Here is a 25,965-nt window from a genome sequence, read left to right as displayed (position 1 = left end):
CCTCCTCCAAGGGATCTTGCCAACCCAGGGATTGAACCCACGTCTCCTACGTCTCCTGCACTGGCAGGCAGGTTCTTTACTACTAGTGCCACTTGCGCCCCTTATTCACCCCTGTGTCCCCAAAGGGCTATGACAGCATCTGGCACCCACTGGAGCTTAGGGACCATCTGAAGACTGAATGAATGAGACAGGACTTGAAGTGTAAGTCAGGTTCAGCTTGGAGAAGAAACAAAGGACCAGGAAGGGCCCATTGAGAGCACAGTCAAGAAGTCACGATTTGGGGAAATTAAGGGGCCACCGGGAGTGGAGAGTTCCTTAGCAGGGGTGATGAAGGCTGTGGGGGCAGGGTGGGCCTCTGCGCAGGATTCTAAGTGGAGGTTATGAAAGATGTGCTCAGTGTTACAAAGTGAGACGAGGTGAGAACCCCCTATCAAGGCTTTCTCTTCGGTCCGTCCCCCCCACTCACCCAACCTTGGGCACCCCGCCATCACGCCAGCCTCACTCCTTCACTCCCAAGGCCTGCAGAGAACAAAGGAGCCTTTCTCCAGAGGCATGGTGCAGGGGAAAAAAAACCCAGTGTCTCAGCAGCAAGCCTACAATAGAGCAAGCTAAGCTGGCTCCAGGGTGCCGGGCCTCAGCTCTCAAGGCTAAACTGCAGGGCAGCTCCTGCCGCCCCACCCAGAGCACTTTGCCTGTCAAGTGCAGTGCCTTATCTTGGGCTCCCAGGGCTGAATCTGGTCACTGCTCAGCCCCGGGTCCCCATTCCCAGCTAAAACATGCCCTCCTCTGACTTCTCCTTCTGGGCCCAGCCCCACAAGGCATACTTACAACCCCCGCCAGGGACTTCCCCTTCATCAGGTCCACAAACTGGAGGGCGATCTCCTCTCCGCAGCGACTCTGGGCCTCCTTGGTGCTGGCGCCCAGGTGGGGGCAGCTGATGACATTCTCATGGTCCACCAAGGCCCGGTCCCGGGGTGGTTCCTGACCAGAAAGAGACATCTCTGGGTGGGGTGCTATGGACTGCCTCAGGAACTGGAGGAGGAGAGGACAGGAGCAATGCCAACTCCTACTTCTGCTTCACCCGGTGGTCAGTGGACTCAGTAATAATCGGCTTCCTCATGAATGTTCCATCACAGCAGAACAGAGTCGGAGACTGGATTCCAATCTCAGCTCCATCACTTACTACTCATGTGCTCTGGGCACATCCCCATCTCTCTGAGCCTCAGTTTTCCTATCTGTAAGATGGGTTAATACTACCTACCTCCTGACACAGAGGTGTTATTTTTGGCAACATAATTTCTCCCACTAGAGACAGTAAGCCAAGGCCTTTGCTCAGCTGGGCTTCCAGCCCAAGGCCCTTTGTTCCCACCTCCCCCCGGCCCCCTACGCTGAGCAGGCACTTACCTCCGTGAACACGTCCAGTGCAGCGCCAGCACACTGACCCGACTGCAGGGCCCGGAGCAGGGCACCTTCGTCCACGATCCCTCCTCGAGCACAGTTCACCACGCACACGCCCTTCTTGCACTGGGCAAAGGTGCTGTCGTTCAGCAGGCCTGGGAGGGAAGGAGACGCTGTCTTGCAGCGATGGTGTCGGGAACCACCTGCTCTGGCTCCGGAGGCCCCACCTTCCCCACCACGGGCTCTTCCCCACATGCCTCCTTCCTGGGGGACTACAAGCTCTCTGGTCTCACTGCTCCCTTCTCAGATGCTCTGGGCCAGGAGTCCTAGTGACGAATTTGGACCAGACTCAGTTGAGTTGAGAAACATCTCAAATGTCCCTGAGATGTTAGTGCTTCAGGCAGTGGTCCAAGGAAGTATCCACAGGGTCATTGATCCTACATGTTGACCTAGTTCACCCAGACCCTGTGCATTTCCAGCCAGCTCACCCCTCCTTGATCTGTTACCAGGCCGTGTAACAAAGCATCACCGTGCTCCATGCTTACAGGATCTGGAGGCCACCTTCCCACCACAGCTGGTCCCCAGTGTGGGCAGAAGGCCCAGACTGAGGGCCCACCCTTACGTGGTTGGTGGCTTCTGCGGTCACAACCCACACACCTACCTGTGGTGGAGGGCAGGAGAGGTGTGTGCACAGTGACGAAGTCACAGAGAGGCCAGATCTGCTCCAGGGGCAGCTGCTGCACACCGAACGAGGCTGAGACCTCTGGCGAGATGATGGGGTCGTAGCCTATCGTCTGGGGACGTGTGAGAGGGAGAGGGTAAGTGTCCCTGTTAGTCGTCAGTACTGCTATTATTAATCATGGCTACCGTTTATGGAGCACTGACCAAACTGAGCGCTACTGCTAAGCCTTCCCTCCCTGGTGGCTCAGATGGTAAAGAATCTGCCTGCAATGCCAGAGACTGGAGTTCAGTCCCTGGGGTGGGAAGATCCCCTGGAGAAGGGACTGGCAACCCACTCCAGTATTCTTGCCTGGAGAAGTCCATGGACAAAGGAGCCTGGCGGGCTACAGTCCATGGGACTGCAAAGAGTCAGACACAACTGAGCGACTACCACAATACCCATTTATCTCTCACGGTAATTCAAGGGGGTTGGTACTATTATTCTTCCTACTTGAGATCTGAAGGAAGTGGGGCATCCATGCTGGAGCAGGCGGGGTCAGAATTCAAAGGGAGGTTCGCCCACCTCCAAGCTCTGGACCATGAAAGGATGCAGGAGCAGCTGGTATGTGACTGAACCAGTGGAGCTCAGACACCCTTGGAAAGTGGGGAGCCCCGTGAGAAAGGACGATCCTGTGGGGAGCAGTGACGCTGTTAGAGGGCACGAGGGAAAGGAGGGGAGAAGCTGGCTGCAGCTGGAGGCCCCACGGGCCAGAAGATGGGCAGGCACGCCGCCCACTTCAACGGAGCGAGGAAGAGGTGAGGGAGAAGGGTGGTGGCGGTGCCCAGCAGGGCTATCAACAAGACAGACTCACCTCCGGGGAAGGGGGTCAAACACCAGCGCTGACACCAGGTGGGTAGAGTATAGTCCTGTCTCTCAAAGGTTCCTTTCACAAGGCTTAAAGTGTACCTCGTCTTGGAAGGCGTAACTGGGTGCCTAATCAGGCAGAGGTATAAACGACTAAAGGCAGGTCCTTTCAACAAGGCAGGTTTGACGGGAGGGGAAGGACTTCAAGAGGAGGAAAGTGAGACTTAGAGGCACCATGGGTTGGGAGGATCCAGAAAGAACCACGGTCTGAGCTGGTGGGGAGAGGACAGCCCCCAAAGCAGAGGTACCTCCCTGAGGCTACAGAGAAGGAGGGAAGGTTGGCTCCTGGGAGATGAGGGCAGACAGGAAACTCAGGGTGGAAACTTCATCGACCCCATATCAGCCAAAGGTCATCACATACTGATGGGAAGAGGGAATGCTAGAGAAGACAAAGCTCACGAGAAGGAAGAAAAAGCCCAGACTCATGGCTGATGATGGCAAACACCCTTCACACTGACTATGTGCCTCATGGGGCTTCCCTGGTGGCTCACTGGCAAAGAATCCACCTGCCAGTGTGGGAGACAAGGGTTCCATCCCTGAATAGGGAAGATCCCCTGGAGAAGAAAAATGGCGATCCACTCCAGTATGCTTGCCTGGGAAATCCCATGGACAGAGGAACCTGGCGAACACAACTTAGAAACTAAACAACAAACAACAATATGCATCTCATACTTGATGAGTTAGATACTATTACCTCCCTGTTTCACATATGAAGAAACTAAGGCAGAGGTTAAATGATTCGCATGCTCAATTGCTAAGTCGTGTCCGACTCTTTGTGGTCCTGTAGACTGCAGCCCACTAGGCTCCTCTGCCCATGGGATTCTCCAGGCAAGAATACTGGAGTGGGTTGCCATTTTCTTCTCCAGGGGATCGTCCCAACCCAGGGATTGAACTCGCATCTCCTGCACTGGCAGGTAGATTTCACTTGGGAAGCCCATTAAATGATTTAACCAAGGTCATAAAGGTAGCAAGTGGTAGAATTGGGACACAAGTATTCTGGATCCAGCGTCCACGCTTCTAATTCCTACCTGCTAATCAGGGGTGGAGTGGGGAGGCCCACAGCCCCCACCTGAGAAAACAGGGATAGAATGAGATAGAAACATCTCTTCTTACATCAGAAAGAATCCTGACTACCAACCACATACCTCTCAGCAGGGGCGATGCTTTGAAGGTTGCCAAGGCAGCACAAGCAGCTGGGAAGAATGTGCAACTAGGTAAGAAGATTTTTCTCTTGCAACATCAAAGACCTAACCACTTCCTGCCTGGTCTACCCAAGAGACCTGCCCCAGGCTCTCTCCTTAGGCCTGGCCCATGTCAAGAGGTGTAGCAGTTGTAAGAATCTCAAAGGTACTGAAATGCTCAAGAAGGCAGGACAGTTGGCTGAGCTGTGCAGGTCTGCAGGACCCAAGATAAGGACTCTGGACCAGGAGGTGGGCCTGAGTCTGGCCTCAAGTGTGGTCAACTGTGTGTCCAGGTGCAAGTCAGTGCCTCCAGACCTGGATCCTCAACTTTAAGAAAAGGAGCAGGTGGACAATTTCAAAGTGACCCCTCCTCTGGTTTTCAACAATTCAATGTTCCATGAAAAGAAAGCTCCCTGAGAAAACATTCAGAGTCGGCCCAGGATTAAACCAAACACAAACAGAAAGAACACAAAGCCTACTACTTCAACAGTGGTTACCTCTAGGTGGTAGAATTAATTTTTCTTCTCCTTTATGCTTTCCTATACTCTTTCAAGTTTCCCCCACTGATCATGACTTTCTTTTGAAGCTAGGGAAATAGAAAAGTTATTTTAGAAAATCATGGCACAGAAGATTACTAGATCAAGTCAGCCTTCCTAGAGAAAAAACAGAAAACAGTTATGAGTGAGGTGTGGCTTTTGGAACCACGTTTTTCACTCATCGTCAGCTCTGCGGCACTAAAGAAGCCAAGTGGGTCCCACTCCTACCCTCGAGGTATAGGGGAAAGAGGCTGCCCACCCCCACACCCTTACAGGATGGTAAGCTCATGGCCATTCCACAGAGGTAAACTCTTCCTTTCTCGTGGGGAGAATGAAACATCCAGGGGAGGGGAGAGGACCCTGCCCTGGTTCTCACAAGTCTTCTTTGTCCACTGGCTCTGAGGCTGGCTGGAACAATGTCCCATTCATCTCTAATCCAGATATACTTTTTTTTTTTTCATGCAGAACATGGGGAGGATAGGGACACCAACAGAAGTCACACAGCCAAACCTAAGGGAGCAAGTTCACACAACCCTATTGTCTCTGGGCTCTCAGAAGCCAAGAATCAGCACAGGGAGGCTCCTGCAGGCTGAGTCTAGCCCAGCGTCCCTACTGCAGGTGCCTGGGGCTAAAGGGTGGAGGAGGGGGGCGGTGCAGGTGAGATAAGCATCTGCCAGGCTGTCAGCAGGCCCTGACTCAGCTTTCTTTCAGAGACAGCACCTCCTTCATCTGCAGACAACAGCAGGGGAAGAATTCTACCGTTCTCATTTTTCACTCAAGATACCCAGGGCAGAGACAGAGACCGAACTCAACTAAGGGCTAGGGCTCTTATACCAGAAGACATGTTCTGGGAGGTAACAAGGGTGACATGAGGCCCAGGAGACTGACCCCGAGTCGGGTTCCGATGTGTCCAAGAAAGGTCAGATGTCAAATGTATAGATGTCAGGCACTTCCGGGTTCTTATCGTCTATTCCTAGAGAGGAGCCTTGGGGAGATGCATAAAGGGATGCCTAAATTCCTCACCCCAACTCCAGCCCCAGGACAGAGTCCTGATGTTGGGGTAACAGAGGAACCCTAGCTTTTCAAGTGGTGCTCCCAGGCGATCTGTTAGCTGCTGTCATAGAAGGCAGCCTTGGGAGACCAGTCATACTGCTCCTGGTCCCTCTGGCTGCCTGTGGATGGAGGAGATCAGGGAGGCTTTCAAGGTATAAAAGGGCTCCGACAGAGGAGCCTAATGGTCACGTGCCCTTTCTCTATCCCAGAGCCAATCTTTGAGTTTAGCATTGGCACTCTGCCCCCCACCACACAATGAAATCTTAAATATAAACTCAATATAAAACCGTATCAGGGCCTCCCTGGTGGTCCAGAGGTTAAGAATCCGCCTGCCAATGCTGGGGACACAGATTCAATCCCTGGTCTGGGAAGATCCCCCATGCCATGGGGCAACTAAGCCCATGAGCTACAACTACTGAGCCCACGGGCTGCAACTACTGAAGGCTGAGAGCCTAGAGCTCTGTATGAGAAGCCACTAGCATGAGAAGTCTGTGCATGGCAACTAGAGAAAACCCCTGCACAGCAACAAAACCCAGCACAGTCAATAATAATAATAACATAAAACCAGATCAATTCAAAACCACAGAGGTGAAGGCCCAGAAGCCCCACCACCTGCTCTCTCCCTGGGCCCACACTCCACGTCCTTGAGTGTATGTGCACATGCTAAGTCGCTCAGTTGTGTCCGACTCTTTGTGACCCCATGGACTGTAGCCCCCAGGCTCCTCTGTCCATGGGATTCTCCAGGCAAGAATGCTGGAGTGCGTTGCCATGCCCTTCTCCAGGGGATCTTCCCAACTCAGGGATCAAACCCATGTCTCCTGTGTCTCCTGCATTACAGGTGGATTCTTTACCACTGAGCTCCTCCACATCCTTACTATGTGTCTACACTTGAGGCTCTGCGAAGAATCTGAAAACCACTGCTCTGGGGCAGAAAGAATTGCAGGTACCAGACTGAGATGGGAGCTGCCTGCTGCGTGAATGACTGAGCGCAAGAACATGGTGCAGAGACTGATTTACCAATAGGAACCAGCAGGAAGGACGGCGTTGGCGGCGGTGCTGGGCAAAGAGCACCAGACTGCGACCCAAGAGGCCCAGAGTCTGAGCTGGACTCCACCCCTCACTCGTCCTATTATCTTGAGCATTTCACATAACCTTCCTGGGCCTCAGTTTACTTATCTGTAAACTGGGATAATAATATTGACTCCAGAGGGTCACTGTAGGCATGATATCTAACACAGCAGATCGGTAAATATTCAGTTCAGTTCAGTCGCTCAGTCGTGTCCAACTCTTTGTGACCGCATGGACTGCAGCACGCCAGGCTTCCCTGTCCATCACCAACTCCCAGAGCTTGCTCAAACTCATGTCCAAGGAGTCAGTGATACCATCCAACCATTTCATCCTCTGTCGTCCCCTTCTCCTGCCTTCAATCCACAGCCTTGTCTAACTAACTCAGTAAATATTGGCAAGACCCAAAGGAATTGATGACAACTGGAGCCTCAAGTTAAACATCCCTCCCTTTGGGCTAATGTCAGACTCTTCACAATACTGGCCACAAAGAAACTGTTAAGAGATGCTAGTCTGCTCCTCACCAAAAACCTGGTAAGAAAGTATAAGGCTCAGCTCCTGATTGGCTGGGGCCTATTAAGCCATCCCAGGGGACAGGCCAGATTGAATGAGTTGAGCCTCCAGAGTTATAATCTGTTATCCAGCAATATTACTGAGGACAAGAAAATTAGTGTGTTAAGACTCAAGTGATTCAGAACACCAGCCGCTGCGGGCTACCAGATTTATCCAGAAACCCACACCTGTACCTACGGCTCAAGCATGTCAGCAGCTGCTCTAAGGACCTTCAAGGCTCCTTCTAGGCCTGTGCTGGCATAGATGGGCTCTTCCCTCACCCATCCCCACTCATACACCACATGCTCTTGGGAAGCCACCTGGCTAAGCTCCCCCTTCCCTAAGTGATACGACAGTCACAAAGGGAAGGAGGAAAAGGGATGGCCCACCCCCAGCATCTGAGCACAAGAAGGTCTCTCCTTACAGCTCCTGCGGCATGATGGGGTCAGGTCTTAAATCCTGATACCCTAGAGAGAGTCAGATAACAGTCATCCCATTAACAGCCTAACTGGGTTTCCCAGGTGGCACTAGTGGTAAGAACCTGCCTGCCAATGCAGGAGACATAGAGACTTGGGTTTGATCCCTGGGTCGGGAAGATTAGCTTGAGGAGGGCATGGCAACCCACTCCAGCATTCTTGCCTGGAGAATCCCATGGATAGAGGAGCCTGGTGGGCTACGGTCCTTGGGGTCACAGAGAGTCGAATGTGACTGACTGAGCACACACACACCAGCCTGATTAGTGACAGACCAGGAACAGGGTAAGACCTCAGTGCTGGGAGAGAAGAGGATGATAAAAATAACACCTACAGGCTTTACTGTTCTGCTCGAGCTAGCCCAACCAGAACAACTCAGGGTCCCCCATGCCTCCTGGTCCACTCTATGTCCTTTTTTAAAAAACACCTTTTTGATGTGGAACATTTTTAAAGCCTTTATTCAATTTATTACAATACTGCTTCTGTTTTCAGTTCTGGTTCTTTGGCCAAAAGGCATGTGGGATCTTAGTTTCCCAACCAGGGATGGAACCTGCAACCCCTGGATTGAAGGTGAAATCTTAACCAGTGGACCTCAAGGGCAGTCCCATCTTTATGTCTTTAGCTTGTTCTCCCAAGTTACCGTAACAAACCCAGTCCTTAAAAATTTGGCACCATGACCTATGATCACACAGTGAACTCACGGCCAGGGCCCTTTCACAATTTAAAGAAACTGGTAGCCCACTGGGGTGATGTGTACTCAGAGATGTGAGGGCTCAAAGGGCCTCTGTGTCTGTGCTTACATCCCCTCTTCACTTGCCGGCCAGGTAGTTATCTGGTCTTGCAAGTGTATCCGCAGTGATGGGGACTCACTTTCTCCTGAGATCACTTATTCCACTGAGGCCAGCTCTGTCTGTAACCCCGCCTCTGCAGCCTGCACTCTAGTGCTCCTTCCAGGATCTACTTCTCAGAAATCGTGACTCATCTATACGACTTCCCTTTGGCTATTTCAAGCCCTCCCCTGTGACTCCCACCTCTTGATGAGCTCAGAGATCCCAGTGCCTCTACCCTTTCTTAGGAAGCACAAGTGTGTGGGCTCCCCTGCTATCACCCTATCTCCCAAGTTTCACAGTCTTGCAGAACATGGGGTCTTCGACTGCTCAAATACTCACAACAGGAGTTGATCGGTATGGAGCATGAAGAAAGTCACCCCCTTGTTCTGAAAGTCATCTTCTTTCAATGCTGCCAAGAGTCACAGAACCTTTTCTATCAACCATGTCACAATTAATCACACTGCACTGCTGTCAACTAAAGGCCTCCTCTCCTGGAAAAGCCTTTATAAACACCTCTACACCCAACTCTACTTGCTCTGGGGCCTCATATGCATGTATTCCAATTAAATTTCCTATTAGGATGCCCAACTATTCTAGACTTCCTATGCCTCTTAGGACCTAAGTCTGAACTTTTAAGTATTAATTACTTCCCTCTGCTTCCTGCCATACAAATGACACGTCATCCAGGCTGTGGATGGGCACAGGGAGCAAGGCAGAGCCCTGCACTATCCTGAACCAATCCCCCTGCAGACTGAGATGAATACATCCTTCAGCCAGTTAATAAACCTCTGCACCAAGCTCATGATCTCCATCTTAATCTCAAAGGTATCATGAAAGACCTCACCAACGCTTGCTAAAGTCCACATTCTACAAAAGATCTAAAATGTTCATCATTGAGGTAATTGCCAAATAAAAGCAATTTATCCCTTCAAAGGAATTCCATGCAACAGTTTAAAAATACAGTAAATCTACTTATTCCAAAATATACATTTTTATCTTAAAAACATGCACAACAGTCTACTGTCTCTAGGCTAAAACTCCTCTATAGGTACAGAACTGTACCTATATCCCAGAAACCTGTATTCCATGTAAACACATAGAAAAAGTCTGAGATGACATATATCAAACTGATGCTACCTGAGGAAACTCGGATTGGAATGGTCATCTAGGAGACCTTTATCTAAATTTCAGTTTTTGTGAGAATGCATTCACTTATTACATGATTATAATTTTAAATAGTCAAGACATATACATCTAGGGTATCCCATGATATTACCAGTTTACTACTGATTTCCAAAGAGAGACCAAGACTAGTTAGAAACAACTTGTGTTTAGTAAACACTTATCTGCCTGGATGCTGATAAATCATCTCTTTAACAATTTGTTCAAGAATCTTCCTTCCTTGGCCTTTAGAAAATCTTGCGCTCCGCAACTGCTCAAACATCAACCAAGGTTCAGAAGATGCAGGTCAGTAATTTCTCTGCACTGAAATATGACTCAAAATGTGTCAGACCCAGAAACCTGTTAGGGAGCTAGATCAAAGTGAGCAGCTGAGTACAAAAAGAGGCCACTTTGGGCCAGTGGGAAAGAACCAGAGCCAAGCTGCTCTTGAGGGGCTAGGGTGTATGCGGGGTGGGGGGTACATTCCAAGGTGTGTTTCAGGTTTACAAAGAACATGTACCAGAAGCAAAACAGTCTAGTGACCCTCCAGAGACATCTGGACAGAAGAATCCCCCAGAGAAGCAGATATATTTTGCAACACAAAAAAGGTGCCCACACCCTCAAAACCATGCTGGGGACAGAGCATGTGGGCATGTGGTATGTGCTATGCCCAGAGACACAGGTGAGCACTCATATGCAGGGTCCAGACATCTCTGAGCAGAGCCATGTCAGTCATGTCTGCTGCTGATGCTCAAGGTCCTGTATCCCTCTGTGCCTCTAGGAAGCAGCCGGGGCTGCGGTTAAGTAGCTGAGTGCTGCCAAAGGAACAGACAAAGCTTACCAATCACTTCAATTATTCAGGAAACAAGATGGCTTCACAGGTGGTTCAGTGGTAAAGAATCCATCTGCCAAGGTGGGGTTCTATCCCTGGGTAGGGAAGATCGTATAGAGGAGGAAATGGCAACCCTCTCCAGTATTCTTGCCTGAGAAATCCCATGGACAGAGGAGTCTGGTGAGCTACAGTCCATGGGGTCAGAAACAGTCCAATGCAACTGAGCGACTGAGCACGTGTGCACGCCAAAAGGATGGACAAGCTTACCAATCACTTCAATTACTCAGGAAACAGGGTAGGGCTTCTGGTCTGGCTTAAGTCACCCAAACGTCTCCCGTCCTTGACAATGAGTGTTGCCAAGCTAGAAGAGCCCAGTGTACTGCAGTGCCGTACGGGAGGGCAGCGCACGTGACAGGATGACCGCTGGGTCTGGCAACCGTCCCAGAGTCACCACATCATCAGTGAAGCACTCACGTGTTTGGCTACATGTGCCCTGGGTTTTACTGAACCCCTGACCCCTGCTTTTAGTTGATCAGAATTTTCCAGGAGCTGAACCTTTACCCTGAGCCCTCACAAACAAGCAAAAAGGAGAGAGTGCTCCCTGTGGCTTGCACAAAGGACATGGCTTTGGTCTGCATCCATGATCAATGCATCCTACTGGGCCATGTCCCCTCTCATAGGGAGCCAGAAAAAGGTACCTCTCCTTCCTGGTGCTAAAGCTTAGCAGAGATATCTGGCTGACTTCAGTCGATATGGTAAGTAGAAAATATGATAAGCAGAGAAGATGCAGACTGTGGTACAAAGGGATGCCCAACGGGTCCTTGTTCACCATCCATTTGCTATGAGCCCTTAGCAAAAACTTACAAAATTCAGAGGTTGATATAAAATTAAGGGTTAATCTATAAGGTCTCTTCTAATGCAAAGTGAGAAGGACATACAGAAAGGAAGGAGCAAGGGAAAAAAGGAGAAAATTCCATACAGCTTTATGTAAATGTTTCTAGACCTGAAATAATCTGATTTTCAAAACCATCTTCCTTAATGTTTCCTGGCTGTAGTTTGAACCCACAATCCCTCTCTCCACAGCCACAGTAAACATGGAGATGCCCACCTGCCCACCCAGCTGCCACACCTCTCTTGCCCACTTGGGCACCGGGTGGGTGTCCTCTCCCTTGGCACGATCTTCTGGGTGGGTCCCCGGGGTGGGGGCTGGGGTCCCCGGGGTGGGGGCTGGGGAGCGGCACTGCTTCTGATGACAACTCTCCCTCAACCAGAAGAACTACTGAGCTGCAAGCACAGGATAAGACAGAGCCTTAGTGGGCGGTGGGGTCAGGGAAGATTCCTGAGAAATGTGCGGGTTTTCCCAGCCACTGTGGGCTCTATGATCTTTTCACAGTGTATGAAAGCAGAAGTGTGAGTTGCTCAGTCATGTCCAGCTCTTTGTGACCCCCCCGGACTGTAGCCTTCCAGGCTCCTCTGTCCGTGGGATTTTCCAGGCAAGAATACTGGAGTGGGTTGCCATTCCCTTCTCCAGGGGATTTTCCTGCCCCAGGGATTGAACCCAGGTCTCTGGCATTGCAGGCAGATTCTTTACTGTCTGAGCCACCAGGGAAGTCCCTCACAGTGTATAGGCAAGCACCTTTCAACCTCTTCTGGACTATGGCGGGGAGCTAGAAGACGGACAGCAGTGGCTCTGCTGCAAGGTTACAAATTTGCTCCTGTTTTCTGATTTATCACAGGAGACAGAAGCAGCAAAACAAGAAGGCCCTCACAGAAGGGGAGGAAAGGACAGGCGGGATAAGACTCCACTCTGCTTCACGGGGACTCAGGGCAATTACTCATCCCAGAGCTGAAGGATCTCCACCAAGTATTCCCAGAGGCTGAGTTCAAGGGTCTAGGTCAGTGGGCCCATGTCCCCTCCCTCCCTGGCTTTACCACCCATTTACTCAGGGGCTCAAAAGAGGGCATCAGATTTTCCTAGGACAAAGCTTCAGCTTCTCTCAAACAAAGCTGCCTCTTCCAAAATTGCCACAGGAAGCCCCACATCAAAGAGGTCTGGGGACCTCTTACCTTCATCCCAAAGGACTGCATCCGGGTGGCCACTTCTCTCCCAATTCTGCCCAGGCCAAGAATTCCTAGGACCTTTCCATTCAGCTCGGTTCCCATGAACTGCAAACAGGGAAAGAAGCCGAAGTCAGCGCCTGCAGTAGACTGTGGACACCGAGCCAGGCAGGGTGAGGCAAGGCCAGACGCTTACCTTCTTCCGCTCCCACTTGCCATTCTTCATAGATGCCGCTGCCTGAGGAATCTGCCTGCAAGGACAGACACATTCAGCAGGCCCACCCAGACCCCACTAGCCCAGGAAGGAGGCGCAGTGTGAAGGCTGCGCGGCCACTACATCTGCCGGGCATCCCCTGATGAAGACAAGTACAAGCTAGGTCTGGGGGCTCAGGTTCAGAAATACCGAGGATGGACAAAGGGCTATAGCAGGAGGATCCCTTGACAAGACCTGGCTTGGAGCCCTGGGATTGTCTCCAGCCAAATGTCGGGGAGGAGGTTCTGAATCCATCTCAGTTGTTGAATATTGGCCTCAGTGACTCCAGGCATGTAAAAAGCAAACGCTAATCCTCCAGCATTTGTAGAGATAATGAAATGGTGTACTGGGGGATTTTAACACCACCAAATGTTCCAGAAGCACAACGATTTCCATTTTCTTATTTCATTCAGAGCTACAACCTACAACATCTTCCACTATATCAGGGGATAGCTGAATACTTATTCTCCCTTGAGAGTTAGACTACACTAGGGTAGCAGGTGCTATAGTCTGGACACTTCCAACAACCATAGGACCTCCTGTCTCACACCACACACACACACACACACACCCCACACACTCCACAGCCTATCCTCTCCTGTCAGCCAACATGGAGGTCTGATTCTCCATGTGTTTTCCAGAGGGCACAAAGGAAATTAGGGCGATGTGAGAAATCAGAGGCAAGATATGTTATGTGGATCATGGTCCTCCAGGCTCTTCCGGAAGCGAGAAAGGAGGAGATAAGAAGCAATGTTTAAATATCAGCTCATTCGATGCTCACAATAACTGCATGGCGGGGGTTGGGGGCAGAGTTGGGGGGAGATTGCAGGCACTGGGAGATTGCTTGCCCAGCATCACTCAGCCAGAAGTAGCAGAATGAAGTCAAAGCCAAGGAAGGCATCCCCACCAGTCAGCCTCCTAAGTGTTTCAATGCAGGCTTTCCTGCTGGCCATAAAATTCAGCGGTGTGTGTGTGTCTGCATACGCGCGAGAGAAAACAGAGATTCCAAGATAACCGCTCCCATATTTCCACTTCCCTGAGTTCCGATTCAAAGCTTTCTTTCCTGTCTACACGTTACCAGGCACAGACTTCCATCCGAGGATGAGGCTGACGGAGAACCTGCCCTGCTATCACAGCCCCAGGAACTCATGGGCAAACTCAACAGAGCTCACAGAAGCAGCCCCATCTCACTGCTCTGGCCCATCAGGCCTCACTGCAAGAAGGACAAAGTCCTCACTTCACTGAGGACAATGACTCGCCTCGAGGAAGCAAAGCCAGACTGATCAAACCTGCCCGAGTGAGACAGAGCCCCCATCGGCCTCCTCTGTCCTCTTGCCTCCCGACCTCTACCCACCTGGCTGCAAGGTGCCATCTGAGGTATGCGTGCGGCACCATCGGGTGCAGGAAATGCCCACACCCGCCCTCTGGGTGCTGCACCCAGCTGGCCACAGTGTCTTCCCAGGTTTTAACACTGTGGGGTCCTCAGCAGGCCAGTGTGAGCAGGGCCACAAGTGGGCAGAAGACCTCCTGAGAATTCAATGGAGGCCGACCTGACTTAGGAAGGAAAACAGGCGAACAGTGAAGTCTACCTTTGTCGCATCCTCCTGTCTTTCCGTGTCCGTGCTCTTCTCCAGCTCCTCAGGACCAGGCATCTAGTCAAAGTCCCCCAGCGCGAGGCCCATCCCGGCCTGCTCTCCACCCACACTGCCCAGTGCTCTCAGCTTCACTGTCCACCGCCACCCACCCCCCCACCCCTTCTGCTGCTGCTTGGCTGGGAAAGCATACTGATTAAACCAGTGCACAGTGAGTTATGAGACGGGTGATGACTGAGGTCATGATGAGTGGCTGAACCTAAATCATACCGCTCTGCCAACTCCTTTAAGTAAAGTTGGTCGTGGAATAGGAGGAAAACTATTCCTGACTCCCAAGGGAACATCACTCCCCAAAAAAAATTGTGAGAGAAATAGAAAGCTGCACTGGAATCCTTCCTTCATCCCTCAAAAACACACACAAACACACACCACTGAATTTAATAGCACATGTGACACCAGGGCATCAGGCCTCAATACGTCTCTAGATATTCTGGGAGATCCAAACAGCCAGCGCAGGGTCCCTTCTGGACCGGGTCCCTTCTGCTGGGCAATTCTCCCTATTCCTTCCTTTTTCCAACCTCTTCTCATCTTCACTGACAGGTGAGTATCAGTGAAGACCTACGATCTCAGATACAAATCTTGGGGAAGAGTTAGAGCAAAGGTGAATGCCCCCAGACCCTCTCCCAGGTCTTGAGAAGGGGAAAGGATCATTTCTCAGGCCCAGAAGGTTTCAGGCCCCCTGAGTAGAGAAGTAAGGGGTCCTGGCTGCCTGGGTTCCCTGTTTAAGGATCCATGGACCTGCGAAGGGACCCAGAGCATCTTTCTGCCCACCCACTGGCTCCCTGTCCTTCCCACTGACCCACTACCTGTTCAACAGCGGGCGCTCAGTCACTTTACCACCCAACACAGTAAGACTCATGTACACTGTGTGATATTCATTGGTCCTAGGCTGTCCCCTCTCTTTGAGAGATTTGACCCTTTGAGATCTCTTGTGTTATGAACCCACAGGTCATGGTCCCAGGGATCCCAGGGAAGCTTTCTATTTCATTCCCTTCATATAGATCTGCAAGGACAGTGACAGAGGTAAGCCCCAGGAGAATTGGCCTGGCTGGGGAATCTTAGAGAGAGCTTTTTGGATGAATTAACACTCAAGCTTAACCTTGAAGAACAGTTTTAAGAGTTAAAGAAATGGCAGGGACGGATACCCAGGCAGCAGAAACAGCATTTGTGAGGCTTCAAGATCAGAGAAGGCTTCGTGTGTGTGTGGACACCAACCACTGTGACTGGCGCAGGGGATATGTGTGGAGAGTGGAAGTGAGTAAGGAGAAAGAGATCACCCACGTATTTATTTTCTCAACGGGCCTGCTCCCAGGTAATGAACGTGAGAACCAGGATGATGAGTGAGCAGTTGAGGACTAACAGCATTGAAGGTTATTAGAGCCCGCACATCGCCAGGCTGAAGTGTTCCTAAGCTTCTCTGGGTCAGTTTGCTTAGGGAGTTAACAACTGACAGACCACAGAGAATAACTCTCCTCAGAAGTTAGGGACTCACTTACCTGGCGAGACACATGATCATTCCACAGGTGAGCTCCGCAGCACTGAGGCTGTTCCCATTCGGGGTACTATGCATGGAAAAAGAGGGGGGTCATCTGTCAGCCAGACCAGGATTCCCATACCTGTCCCTGTGGAAAGCCTCCAGTGCACCCCGAGCTTGCTCTCCTGCTCCATGAGAGCTCTCCTTGCTCTTTATTGCTCTTGTTTAGCTTTATGGGTTATTTCTTTACATTTAAAAAAATTGAAGTATAGCTGATACACAATATAAGTTAAACATGTACAATATGGTGATTTACGATTTTTAAAGGTTACACTCCATTTATACCTATTATAAAACACTGTCGCTACGCTCCATGTTGTACAATATATCCTTGTAGCTTATTTTATACCTAATAGTTTGTACATCTTAACCCCATACCCCTACGATGCCCCTCCCTCCCACTGGTAACCACTAGATTATTCTCTGTATCAATGAGTCTTTTCTGTTATATTCACTAGTTTGGTATCCGTTTTAGATTCCTTACATGTGACATCACACAGCATTTGTCTTTCTCTTTCCGATTTATTTCCTAATGCCCTCCAAAACCATCCAGGCTGCCACAAATGGCGAAATTTCATTCTTTGTATGGCTAATATTCTATTATATGGGCTTCCCAGAATGGCTCAGTGGTAGAGAACCCACCTGCCAATGCAGAAGACATGGGTTCCATCCCTGGGTTGGGAAGATCCCCTGGGGTAAGAAGTGGCAACCCATTCCAGTATGCTTGCCTAAAGAATCCCATGGACACAGGAGACTGGTGGGCTATATAGTCCATGGGGTCACAAAGAGTCAGAAACGACTTAAGAGACTAAACAACAGCATTACATTGTGTGTGTTTGTGTGTGTGTGGGCATATATATACATATATATCTCACATCTTTATCCATTCAACTGTCCACGGACACTTAGGTCGCTTCTGCATCTTGACAATTGAAATAATGCTGCTATCAGCACTGGGGTACATGTGTCTTTTCAAATTAGCGTGTTTTTTTTTTTTTTTTCCAAATATACCTAGGAGTGAGATTGCTGGGTGATGTGGTAGGTCTATTTTTAGATTTTGGGGAAGATCCTTATTGTTCTCCACTGTGGCTACACCAGTTTACATCCCCACCAACAGTGTATAAGTGTTCCCTTCTTTCTCCATTCTCCCCAACATTTTGAGTGTACTTGTTCTTAATGCAAACCCCCAACCCCATGCCACCAGCCTGGAGTTCTGTGAGGTACTCCTGCCCTAAACCCAAAGTTGGAAAAAAAACCCTCCAGCTTTATGTTTTCCTGCAGAGGGACCCCCATTCAAGAAACACACCTGGCCTCTCTCTACGCAGACTTACTTCTCCTGAGGCAGAGAAGCATCTCCTTAGATGGGGAGAAACGTGTGTGGCTCAGCCCTTATCTGACTCCTCTTATTTCAGGATCTACCTGCCTACAAAAAGCACAAATCTCTGCTGCTCCATGCCATCAAGCTTTTATTTTATTGGAGCACAGTTGATTTACACTGTGGTGTTAGCATCACACATCTGTAACAGAGGCAGAGGGTGGCTATTTGACCACAGACCTTTATCAAGTTGCCCAACCTGGCTTTTATTAGGAACAAAGCTAATATTTTTATCTCATCCTGTTGGGCTTCTCCTATTTCTCCACAAGTTTTGCACTGAGAAAGCTTCTTCACATGCTAAATCAAAGGGCAATGTTGATTCTACCCATCTTGCAGAAAGGAAGACAGAGATAAAATCCATGAAACTATTTTTCTTTTCTTGAAGGATTTTCCTTACTGTTTTTAGAATATTAACACACGTTTACCCTTTATGCCCTCTACTGGGTCTTTTCTTCTCTGGAAATGAAGGTTATAAAAAGAAAAAAGGTCAAGAGACTCTATTTTTAAAAAATGAAAAAGTCAAGATAAAAGGATTCTTAGAATCTGTCTTTCTAAGAACACCTGGCTTCCTGTCACCCGCAGCTAATGACCAGACTAAACAGGATATGGAGGAGGTGCTGGGGCCAGGGGGCTGGTGCTTCTGGATCCAGGGCAAGACTGAAGGACGGGTTGCACGTGTGTTCTCGGTCACTCAGTCATGTCCAGCTCTTTGTGATCCCACAGACTGTAGCCCTCCAGGTTCCTCTGTCCATTGGATTTTCCAGGCAAGAATACTGGAGTGCGTTGCCATTTCCTCCCACCCCAGGGATGGAAGCCACGTCTCCTGCATTGGCAGGTGGCTTCTTTGCCAGTGAGTCACTTGGGAAGCACAGAGCATGCTACCGGTTAACATCGCTTCTGTTAGATACTGACCTCAGGCTGATAACCAGGTCAGTTAACCTCTACCCTACAGAGGGAAGTGGAGAGGAGGGAGGGGAAGGTCTTGACGATGATGAGGCTCCCGAGGGAAGAGAAAAAATGGAGGATGGAGAAGTGGACAGGGATAACCTTGCCACTCCATCTTATGTCAGAGTGGTGCTGGAAATAAGGGTTGCCATGACCTTGGCCATGAGTTTCTGCAAAAACAGCTCTGCGGAGGACCCCTTCTTTCTTGGCCCTGGAGTCTGAAAGAGAAACTGGGGTCCCTTTCCAGAAAAGCACAGGGAAGAGAGGAAGAGAAAGAGAGGGCAAGTCTGTCTACTAGCAAAGGCTGTGCTGCAGCACAAGAACCACCATCCAGTGGAGCCTGCAGAACCGGGCTCCATACGGAACCACAGAGGGGGAGGGGCAGGCTGCAGCAGAGACTGAGGGAAATCCACGAAGGCTCTTCTGATCCCTCAGCCAGGCTGCAGGCATGCAAGCATCTGTGGGGTGAGTTTGTGAAGCATTTTGAGATTAACAAGACAGCTTCCATGTCAGAAACCTGGGGAACCACTAAGCCGTGAGCTCCGACCTGTCCCCACCCCATCTGTTCTCAGCCTGGAGCAGGCAGCCTCTTGGACTCCCTTCTGACTACAGGCATCTCCTCCCTCCATGCAGTCAGTCTCCACACTCACTCCCACCACCTCCATGACTTACTTCATGACCAGGATGCCCTTTCTGGTTGCGGCCCCCAGATCCACGTTGTCCACGCCCGTGCCAGCCCTGCCCACCACCTGCAGCTTCTCTGCCGCGTTGATGATGTCAGAGGTCACCTTGGTGGCCGAGCGGACAATAAGGCCTTCACAGTCCTGAGGCAGAAAAAGAAACACCTGGATCCACAGAGTTGGTCTCTGTACAGCCTCTCGTCCAAGGTGGGTGTCCCTGCAGGCTGATGCTGGATAGCCAGGAAAGGTATGTGTATGCGCACACACCTCTGAAAGCCTTCACCAACAGTCAGGCTTGGGTTCAAATCCAAGCTCCAGCCCTGACAAGCTAAGACTCTGAGCTTCAGCCTCCTCAGGTGTGTGAGGAGGAAATGACAGGTACAACCCCTGGCACAATATCTGGCCCTGCTCAAGGGACATCACTTCCTTCATCAGACACGGAGCTACTAAAGGGGTGAGGTGGGATCAGATTCCACTTTGTGAGCCCCTATGCCTGGTACACAGAAGGCACTCAATAAATGTTGGTCAGCTGAATGACTAAGTGAAGTTAATAAAAGGCAAATTATTAAAAGAAAAACATTTCCTAAAATAGAAACCACAGTAGAGGGAAGGGGAGAAAACAATTAAGCCGGTTCACAGTTGCTCAGAAAACCAGGCACTATTAGACTAAAACTAAGCCTATGCGAGAAATCAGACTTTTTGGATTCACAGCCATTTTACCTGGGCTAAGCCAGACCTGGGGATAATCGTCCTTAGGCTTGTCCAGCATCTGACGGTATCTTCTGCAGAATAAGGATGCTGTGCCAAATACTCAACGAGAAGGCCCAGGAAATGGAGCTGGAGAGCGAATGCACACTCTGCCCAACTCTGGCTGTCCCAGGTTTCGTTGATGAGCAAGCTGCAAGGGCGTCTGCATAAGCAGCAAGCTGGGAACCAGGAGCCTGGGGCTCTAGGCCCTGTGCTGCCAATGACACACTGGATCACTGTGCCAAGTTATGTCACCATCACCCCTGGTCTCCTCCAGTAACACAAGAGCATTGGAATAGACAGCTGATCTGAAGCCTGTAACTCGCCCTGCATTTCCCCAGTGGGGCACCCAGCTGGATCCCATGAGAACCTTCTCTCTTCCCTTCCCACCACATGGATTCCAAAGACAAAGAGGGGCTATTGGCATCTGGCTTCCAGGGTTAGGGCCCACTCTGTGTTTACTGTGCACAAGTCCAGAGCCTAGGAACAAGTTTGGACAAGTTAAATGCAGGGAGAACAGAGGGTTCTTTTCCCTCCACAGAGGGGAGAGGAGAAAAGAAGCTTACTCTGCAGCCTACTTAGATCTGGAGGGCTTCTCAACACTGGGATGATTCTTTAGAAAAACTGAAAAACTACTTCTCTGGAGGTGTGAATGTTTCATGCATGCTCACTGGCTGGAGCTCTGCCAGACCAGAGAGAACTGCATCGAGGACCCTTCACCAGCACTTCACACCCTTTCATGTCTGTGGTTCTGAAATAGAATGCTCCTTGAATACTCTCTCCAAAGCTGCCAGCCCTTCCCCAAATCCTGGGAATCTTCTCACAGGGCAGTCTAGCTGCAGAAGGGCATATAGACTCCCCAGGAGTGCACCCCATCGCTGCAGACTCCAAGGACAAACACGGAAACGCCAGTTTTTAACAAGCAGAGCCTCTCTCTGTGGAAGGATCTCCCTTATGGAGTTTCCCTCAAGGGTGCGTCCCAGCTTTCTCTGAAGCCACGAAGTCTAAAGAGCCTCCAGTCAGACCAGCTGAGATGTACAGGCAGAGCTTGCCCATCCCAAGTGAGAATCTGCCTTTGCAGACTTCCACTCAGCAGACACTGGTCCCACATGATCTGGACATCCCTGTGGCCAGAGTTCACAAACTTGCAAGTCCTCTTATACCCTCAGCTACCTCTGTTCCTGTTCATTCAAACAGCATCAGTTAATTCATTCAAGGGAATTCCCTGGGGGTCCAGCGGTTAGGACTCTGCACTTCCACTGCCAAGAGCCCAGGTTCAATACCTGGTCAAGGAACTAAGATCCCACAAGCCACACGTGGTGAGCGCCGCCCCCCCCCAAAAAAAAGTTAGGATTCAGTCAATCTGCATACATTTACTGAGAGTCTGCACTCCCAGGCACCGTCCCCCTCTCAGGACCCTGCCATCCCTCTGACATGTGGCTCCCTGCTCTCCCCACCTCTCCTCTACTTCTGAAAACGGCAGCCCACATCCTCTCAGAAGTTTGCTGTGGTTATAATTTTCTTCTGCAGCATCCCAAGGTCCTCTCTGGCACTCCTGCGACGGGAATCTCAATACCACACCTACTCTGCCGCCTGCTGTTCTCCGCTGTGTGTGCTGTATCCGCGTATGACAGCTGGCTGGAATAGGCATTTGCTGCACTCGGTTTGCCTTCCTACTCCCAGCCCCTCAGTGGCCTCAGAGCTGGAAAACAGCAGGACCCTGTTCTGGTGGATTTATGGCTGTTTTAGACAAACTATGCCAACTCAGCAGTGGAAACACATTCATGCTCCTCAAGTTCACACATGCTTCCGTTCCCAAGGAGGGCAGGCTTCGCCTTGGAGGTGATTTCAGCATTGCTCCTGCCTCACAACTGAATGACCCAACACACAAGCATGCGCTGACTTATGTAACAGGGGACGCCAAAGAAAGTCTCCAGGTTATGTTCCCCTGGCTACAGAGAATGCAGGTAGGTACTGTTTGGCACAATATATGTGATCCTCATTAAGTAGATGGCTATGTAACCTTTGCAAACCAAATCCTAGTGTAAAGGCTGGAAACGTGCTATTTTAAAAGAGACTTTCAAAACATGGACTCTTGCCTGGAAATTTATTCCCTTCTTTTGCTTTCTTAAAACTCGGAGATAAAGATACTAAGGTGTCTCAGAAAGCTAAATGCATTACCAGCCTGCATTTAGTGGATTCTGACCAGCATTGTTATTTAATGAAACAGAAGAAAATATCAAAACACAGCATATACAGTATGGGTGTTCTTTCATGAAACTTGAGTGTATGCGTGTACACATATGTGTGCGTATACTGAGTTACGGTGTAAAGTGAATTTCCTATTGTGGGTCATGGTCAAAGTCTAAAACCACTGATAGGTGGTAAGACTTAATGTGTATTACTAGACTTGTATAAGATGATAGAAGAGGGGTACACAGTCTAAATAAGAGTTTTGTTGAGTTCCAACAAGAAGTTTTATTATTTCAAGCCAGTGTTTTCCAAACTTTTGACTAAGACCCACAGTAACAAATACATTTAGCCTTACTATCTGAATTGCTGTCTGATATTTACTTTTTTTTTTCTTTTTAATGCTAATCACGACCCATTAAACAGACTTCAATGCCCACTAATGAGCTGTGACTTGCTTCAAGTCTGAAAAGCATGGTTCTGGGGAATGATTGTACTTCCTGACCACGGAGTGAGAGAGAACAAACCGTGCCTGCCCAGAATACCAAGGAGTGTGAAGGGAGGCCAGGCATGGTTCTGTCAACCTGCTCCAGTTTCTTTCCGTATACAAAAGGTTTAAACAGGGGAGGCCAGGGGCCGCTAACCCAGATACCTCTCCACTCAGAATAACAAGAGGTAGCTTGGATAGGACCCACTCCAGTGTTCTTGCCTGGAGAACCCCAGGGACGAGGGAGGCTGGTGGGCTGCTGTCTATGGGGTCGCACAGAGTCGGACACGACTGAGGCGACTTAGCAGCAGCAGCAGCAGCTTGGATAGGAGTCCTTTCATTGGCCCAAGGAGAGGGATTCCAAACTTAGTGTTTTTCTACAAAGACAGATATGAAAACTGGGCATGCCCAAATCCCTCAACAATGTAGCCAACAAACACCTCTCTTCCTGCCAGGAGTTTGCAGTGCCTTTAAAACATCCTTTGTGTCCCAGCCCCCAATTCCCAGCCAACCTCCCAACATCCTGGAACCCTGCAGCTAGTGACCAAGGGCTCCCATTCTTGTCAGTTCCACTCACTCAACACTTCCTCATCCCACCCTACCCCAGAGGTACAGGATTTTCATTTCCACAAGAAGTCCCATGCACACTTCCCAGCCAGGTGGTCTGGTGGAGGTGACGATCTAGAGACCACTACCCTGCCTTCTGGCCACTGCCCAGAGCCAAAGCCACTGCTGCCATCTGCACATAGGAGGAGGTGACAAGTGAAGTGCCTGTCTCCTATTCACTCCGAGGGTGCTCCAAGGACCAGCTCCTGAGTCCTTGGCCCCCACCAAGTCGAGGCTGATCACCCTCTCCTCCCCACTTGAGCAGCAGTGGGGCAGGCAGAGGTTTAAGCTTCTGATGGTCTCATTTAGCACTCAAGTACTGTGTTATCTGGTCATTAGCTTCACAGTCTATTAACCAGGCTCCCTAACCAGCTGACAAGCTTCTGGAAGATAGGAACCAGTCAAACTTCTCTGAGTACAGGACAGGCGCTGGATACAGTACCATGGGGCCAGAGCCAACAAGGGTTCCAAGGAGAAACCCAGGAGGAGACACAAAGGCAGTTAGGAAGACCGTGTGATTGCCTCACCGCTAGAGCAACAGCTGCCACCTCTGTGGTTTGATTTAAGGGACTCTCGGAGGAGTGAAGGATGGAGGGGTGGATCTGGGCTGAGTCTGGCTGAAGTTGGTAGGAGGCTACAATGCCAGGTGTGGGAGTTGGGGGGCAAGGGAGAATACTTCCGGACGGGTGGGGTGGAGACACCTGGGCGCTTGGTGCCGTCGAGAAGTAAGAAGTGCGGTAACGGCAGTGAAGAGTTCCCAAAATAAATGTTATAAGCCTAGACGAGGCTACCAAATCTCGCAGGGATTTTACAAACCAGGTAAAGAAAAATCCGAAGTAGACGGCACTAATTATATAACACGACAAGCGGTGATACGCTCCTGAGAAAGATTTGCTAAGAAATACACGTTTCCTGGGAACATTTGGGATCGGATTCTCCATGGTTCTGGCCATACCTTGCCGCGCCGAGGCCCAAAGGTGAGGTCATCCGCCGAAACCGCTGGCGGACACTAAGCCTGGATCGCCCGAGCCGCGGTCACGGCCGCGCGGCCGGCGCGGGGATCTCTGGCGTCCCCCATCACCCGCCCCTCCTGCCTCCGAGCGCTCCCAGGCGGCCGAGGGGCGGTGAAAACTCTCCGTAGTCTTGCATCAGACTAAAGGCGGGTATGGCGTTTGCTGCCCTAGTCGCGCCGCTTTCCCTGCGGCTTCTGGGGGAGCTTGCTGGAGCAACCACGCGACAGGCTGGACTCCGCCAGCGTCTCCCAGGGAAGGCAGGACTTGGCTGGGCTGGGCCGGCCAGGGAAGGCTCGCCGCTCCCTGAGTTCCAAGAAGGGAAGCTACTTTGGCGCCCCTCCCCCCGGCACCCCCGCGCGAGGCGGGAGAGATGGCCCTGGGGAGCCGCGCTGGCATCCCGCGGGCAGCCGGCACTTTGCAGTGTTGGCGGGAAACGTTCCAACGTGGAACACGCCGTTGCAAACTGAACGGAAAGTTTGCGTCCTGCAGCTTGCAAAAGTTGGTTCCTCCCTCCTTCTCCCTCCACCTTCCCCAGCTCCCAAACTCGGGAGACCCCCAAGACTGACACCAGGTAGGAGGTGAGGGTGGGGCGCGCTAGGCCGAGTGTGTCAACCACTGTCCACGGAGGATGCCACACAGCCCTCTCACGCTCGCCTAACCTGCAGCTCGGCTATCAGCTCCTCTTTGCTCAGGTTCTGCTTCTCCACCACCTGCAGCCCTCCATCTTGCAGGATCTTCCGGCAGCAAGGGTCCAGGCTATCACTGATAAGCACTTTCCGTAGATCTGCAAAGGCCATTGCTGGAGTCGGCCTTGGAATCTGCAGCTTTTCCTGGGCAGAAATACCTAAAGAGAAACGCGGCTGCTTCGGCTGGCGGGCTTCAGTAACTGGGCAGGATTCGCGATTGGACAGAAACTCTCCAATTCTCTGTGACTCCGCCCCCTCGTGGTGGTTCTGGGTCTTCAGATCTCCTCCCACTTTATTATCCTCTGGAGACAGTCTCTCAATCTCAGCCAAAGCATTTCTCTATACCTGGTGAGCAGACAGAAGCATTTTTTGCTGAGTAGCTGATTCATATCTGAAATAAGTTGAAAAATATTCGCTCTCATCATGAGAGAAATATTTCCTCTTCACTTTCCTCTTAAGGACCTAACTCTTAAACAATCAATCATTTATTAACGCACCTACTATGTGCAAGGCAAGAGGCTGGATGCTGAAGGGGCTCGAATTTCAAAAAGACATAGCCTCTTTCCTCTGGTTGGCTAACATCCCAGAACACCAAAGACACAGGTGTGGAAAGTTAAATAATAAAAAGCAATAGGGAACTGTTTCTGAAACCTCACAAAACCGTGATTAATTCCAAATGAATGATACAATGAAAATTATAAATTTGAAAAAGAACAAGGGACTGGTCCATTTGGACCAGCCAAAATATTTGCTCAAGTTCAATATCCTCCTCTTCCACTACTTCCTCTCTGATTACTTAAAAAAGAAAAAGAAGAAAATGAGATGTCAGTCTGGCCTAATTTATATATTGACCAATTAGGCACTTCCCAGCCCTTATCTCCTTTATGTTTAAACCTTACGACAAACATGCTTTTCCATGCCCTATCTTATAGAATACTGGAAAGTCTTGTTTTGGATTTGTTAAGACCACCTAGGATCAGAAACAGAGTCAGGGACCCTCACAGATGAATTGGAATTCATTATATCCAGCCCACTTTACCTTTATGTTCTGTTGTCCTCCACTATTCACAATG

The 25,965-nt window shown here is 50.2% G+C and overlaps 1 protein-coding gene across 1 annotated transcript in view; it reads right to left on the bottom strand.

Moving 5' to 3' along the window:
- PHGDH (phosphoglycerate dehydrogenase) overlaps positions 1–25,094 on the bottom strand; it is a 31,094-nt gene extending 6,000 nt beyond the window's left edge. Inside the window, exons 1-8 of the mRNA XM_027973691.2 lie at positions 24,866–25,094; positions 19,156–19,307; positions 16,126–16,191; positions 12,921–12,975; positions 12,734–12,832; positions 2,060–2,192; positions 1,405–1,553; positions 829–981 (exon numbers count right to left, since the gene is read on the bottom strand). Coding sequence (XP_027829492.2) covers positions 829–981; positions 1,405–1,553; positions 2,060–2,192; positions 12,734–12,832; positions 12,921–12,975; positions 16,126–16,191; positions 19,156–19,307; positions 24,866–25,003 — 945 coding nt within the window. The 5' untranslated portion in view covers positions 25,004–25,094. The remainder of the gene's footprint in view (positions 1–828; positions 982–1,404; positions 1,554–2,059; positions 2,193–12,733; positions 12,833–12,920; positions 12,976–16,125; positions 16,192–19,155; positions 19,308–24,865) is intronic.
- Positions 25,095–25,965: the final 871 nt, after the last annotated feature.

This window comes from Ovis aries, chromosome 1, assembly GCF_016772045.2.
Source record: "Ovis aries strain OAR_USU_Benz2616 breed Rambouillet chromosome 1, ARS-UI_Ramb_v3.0, whole genome shotgun sequence".
Lineage (NCBI taxonomy): Eukaryota > Metazoa > Chordata > Mammalia > Artiodactyla > Bovidae > Ovis > Ovis aries.
This window is presented reverse-complemented; position numbering and strand designations above follow the sequence as displayed.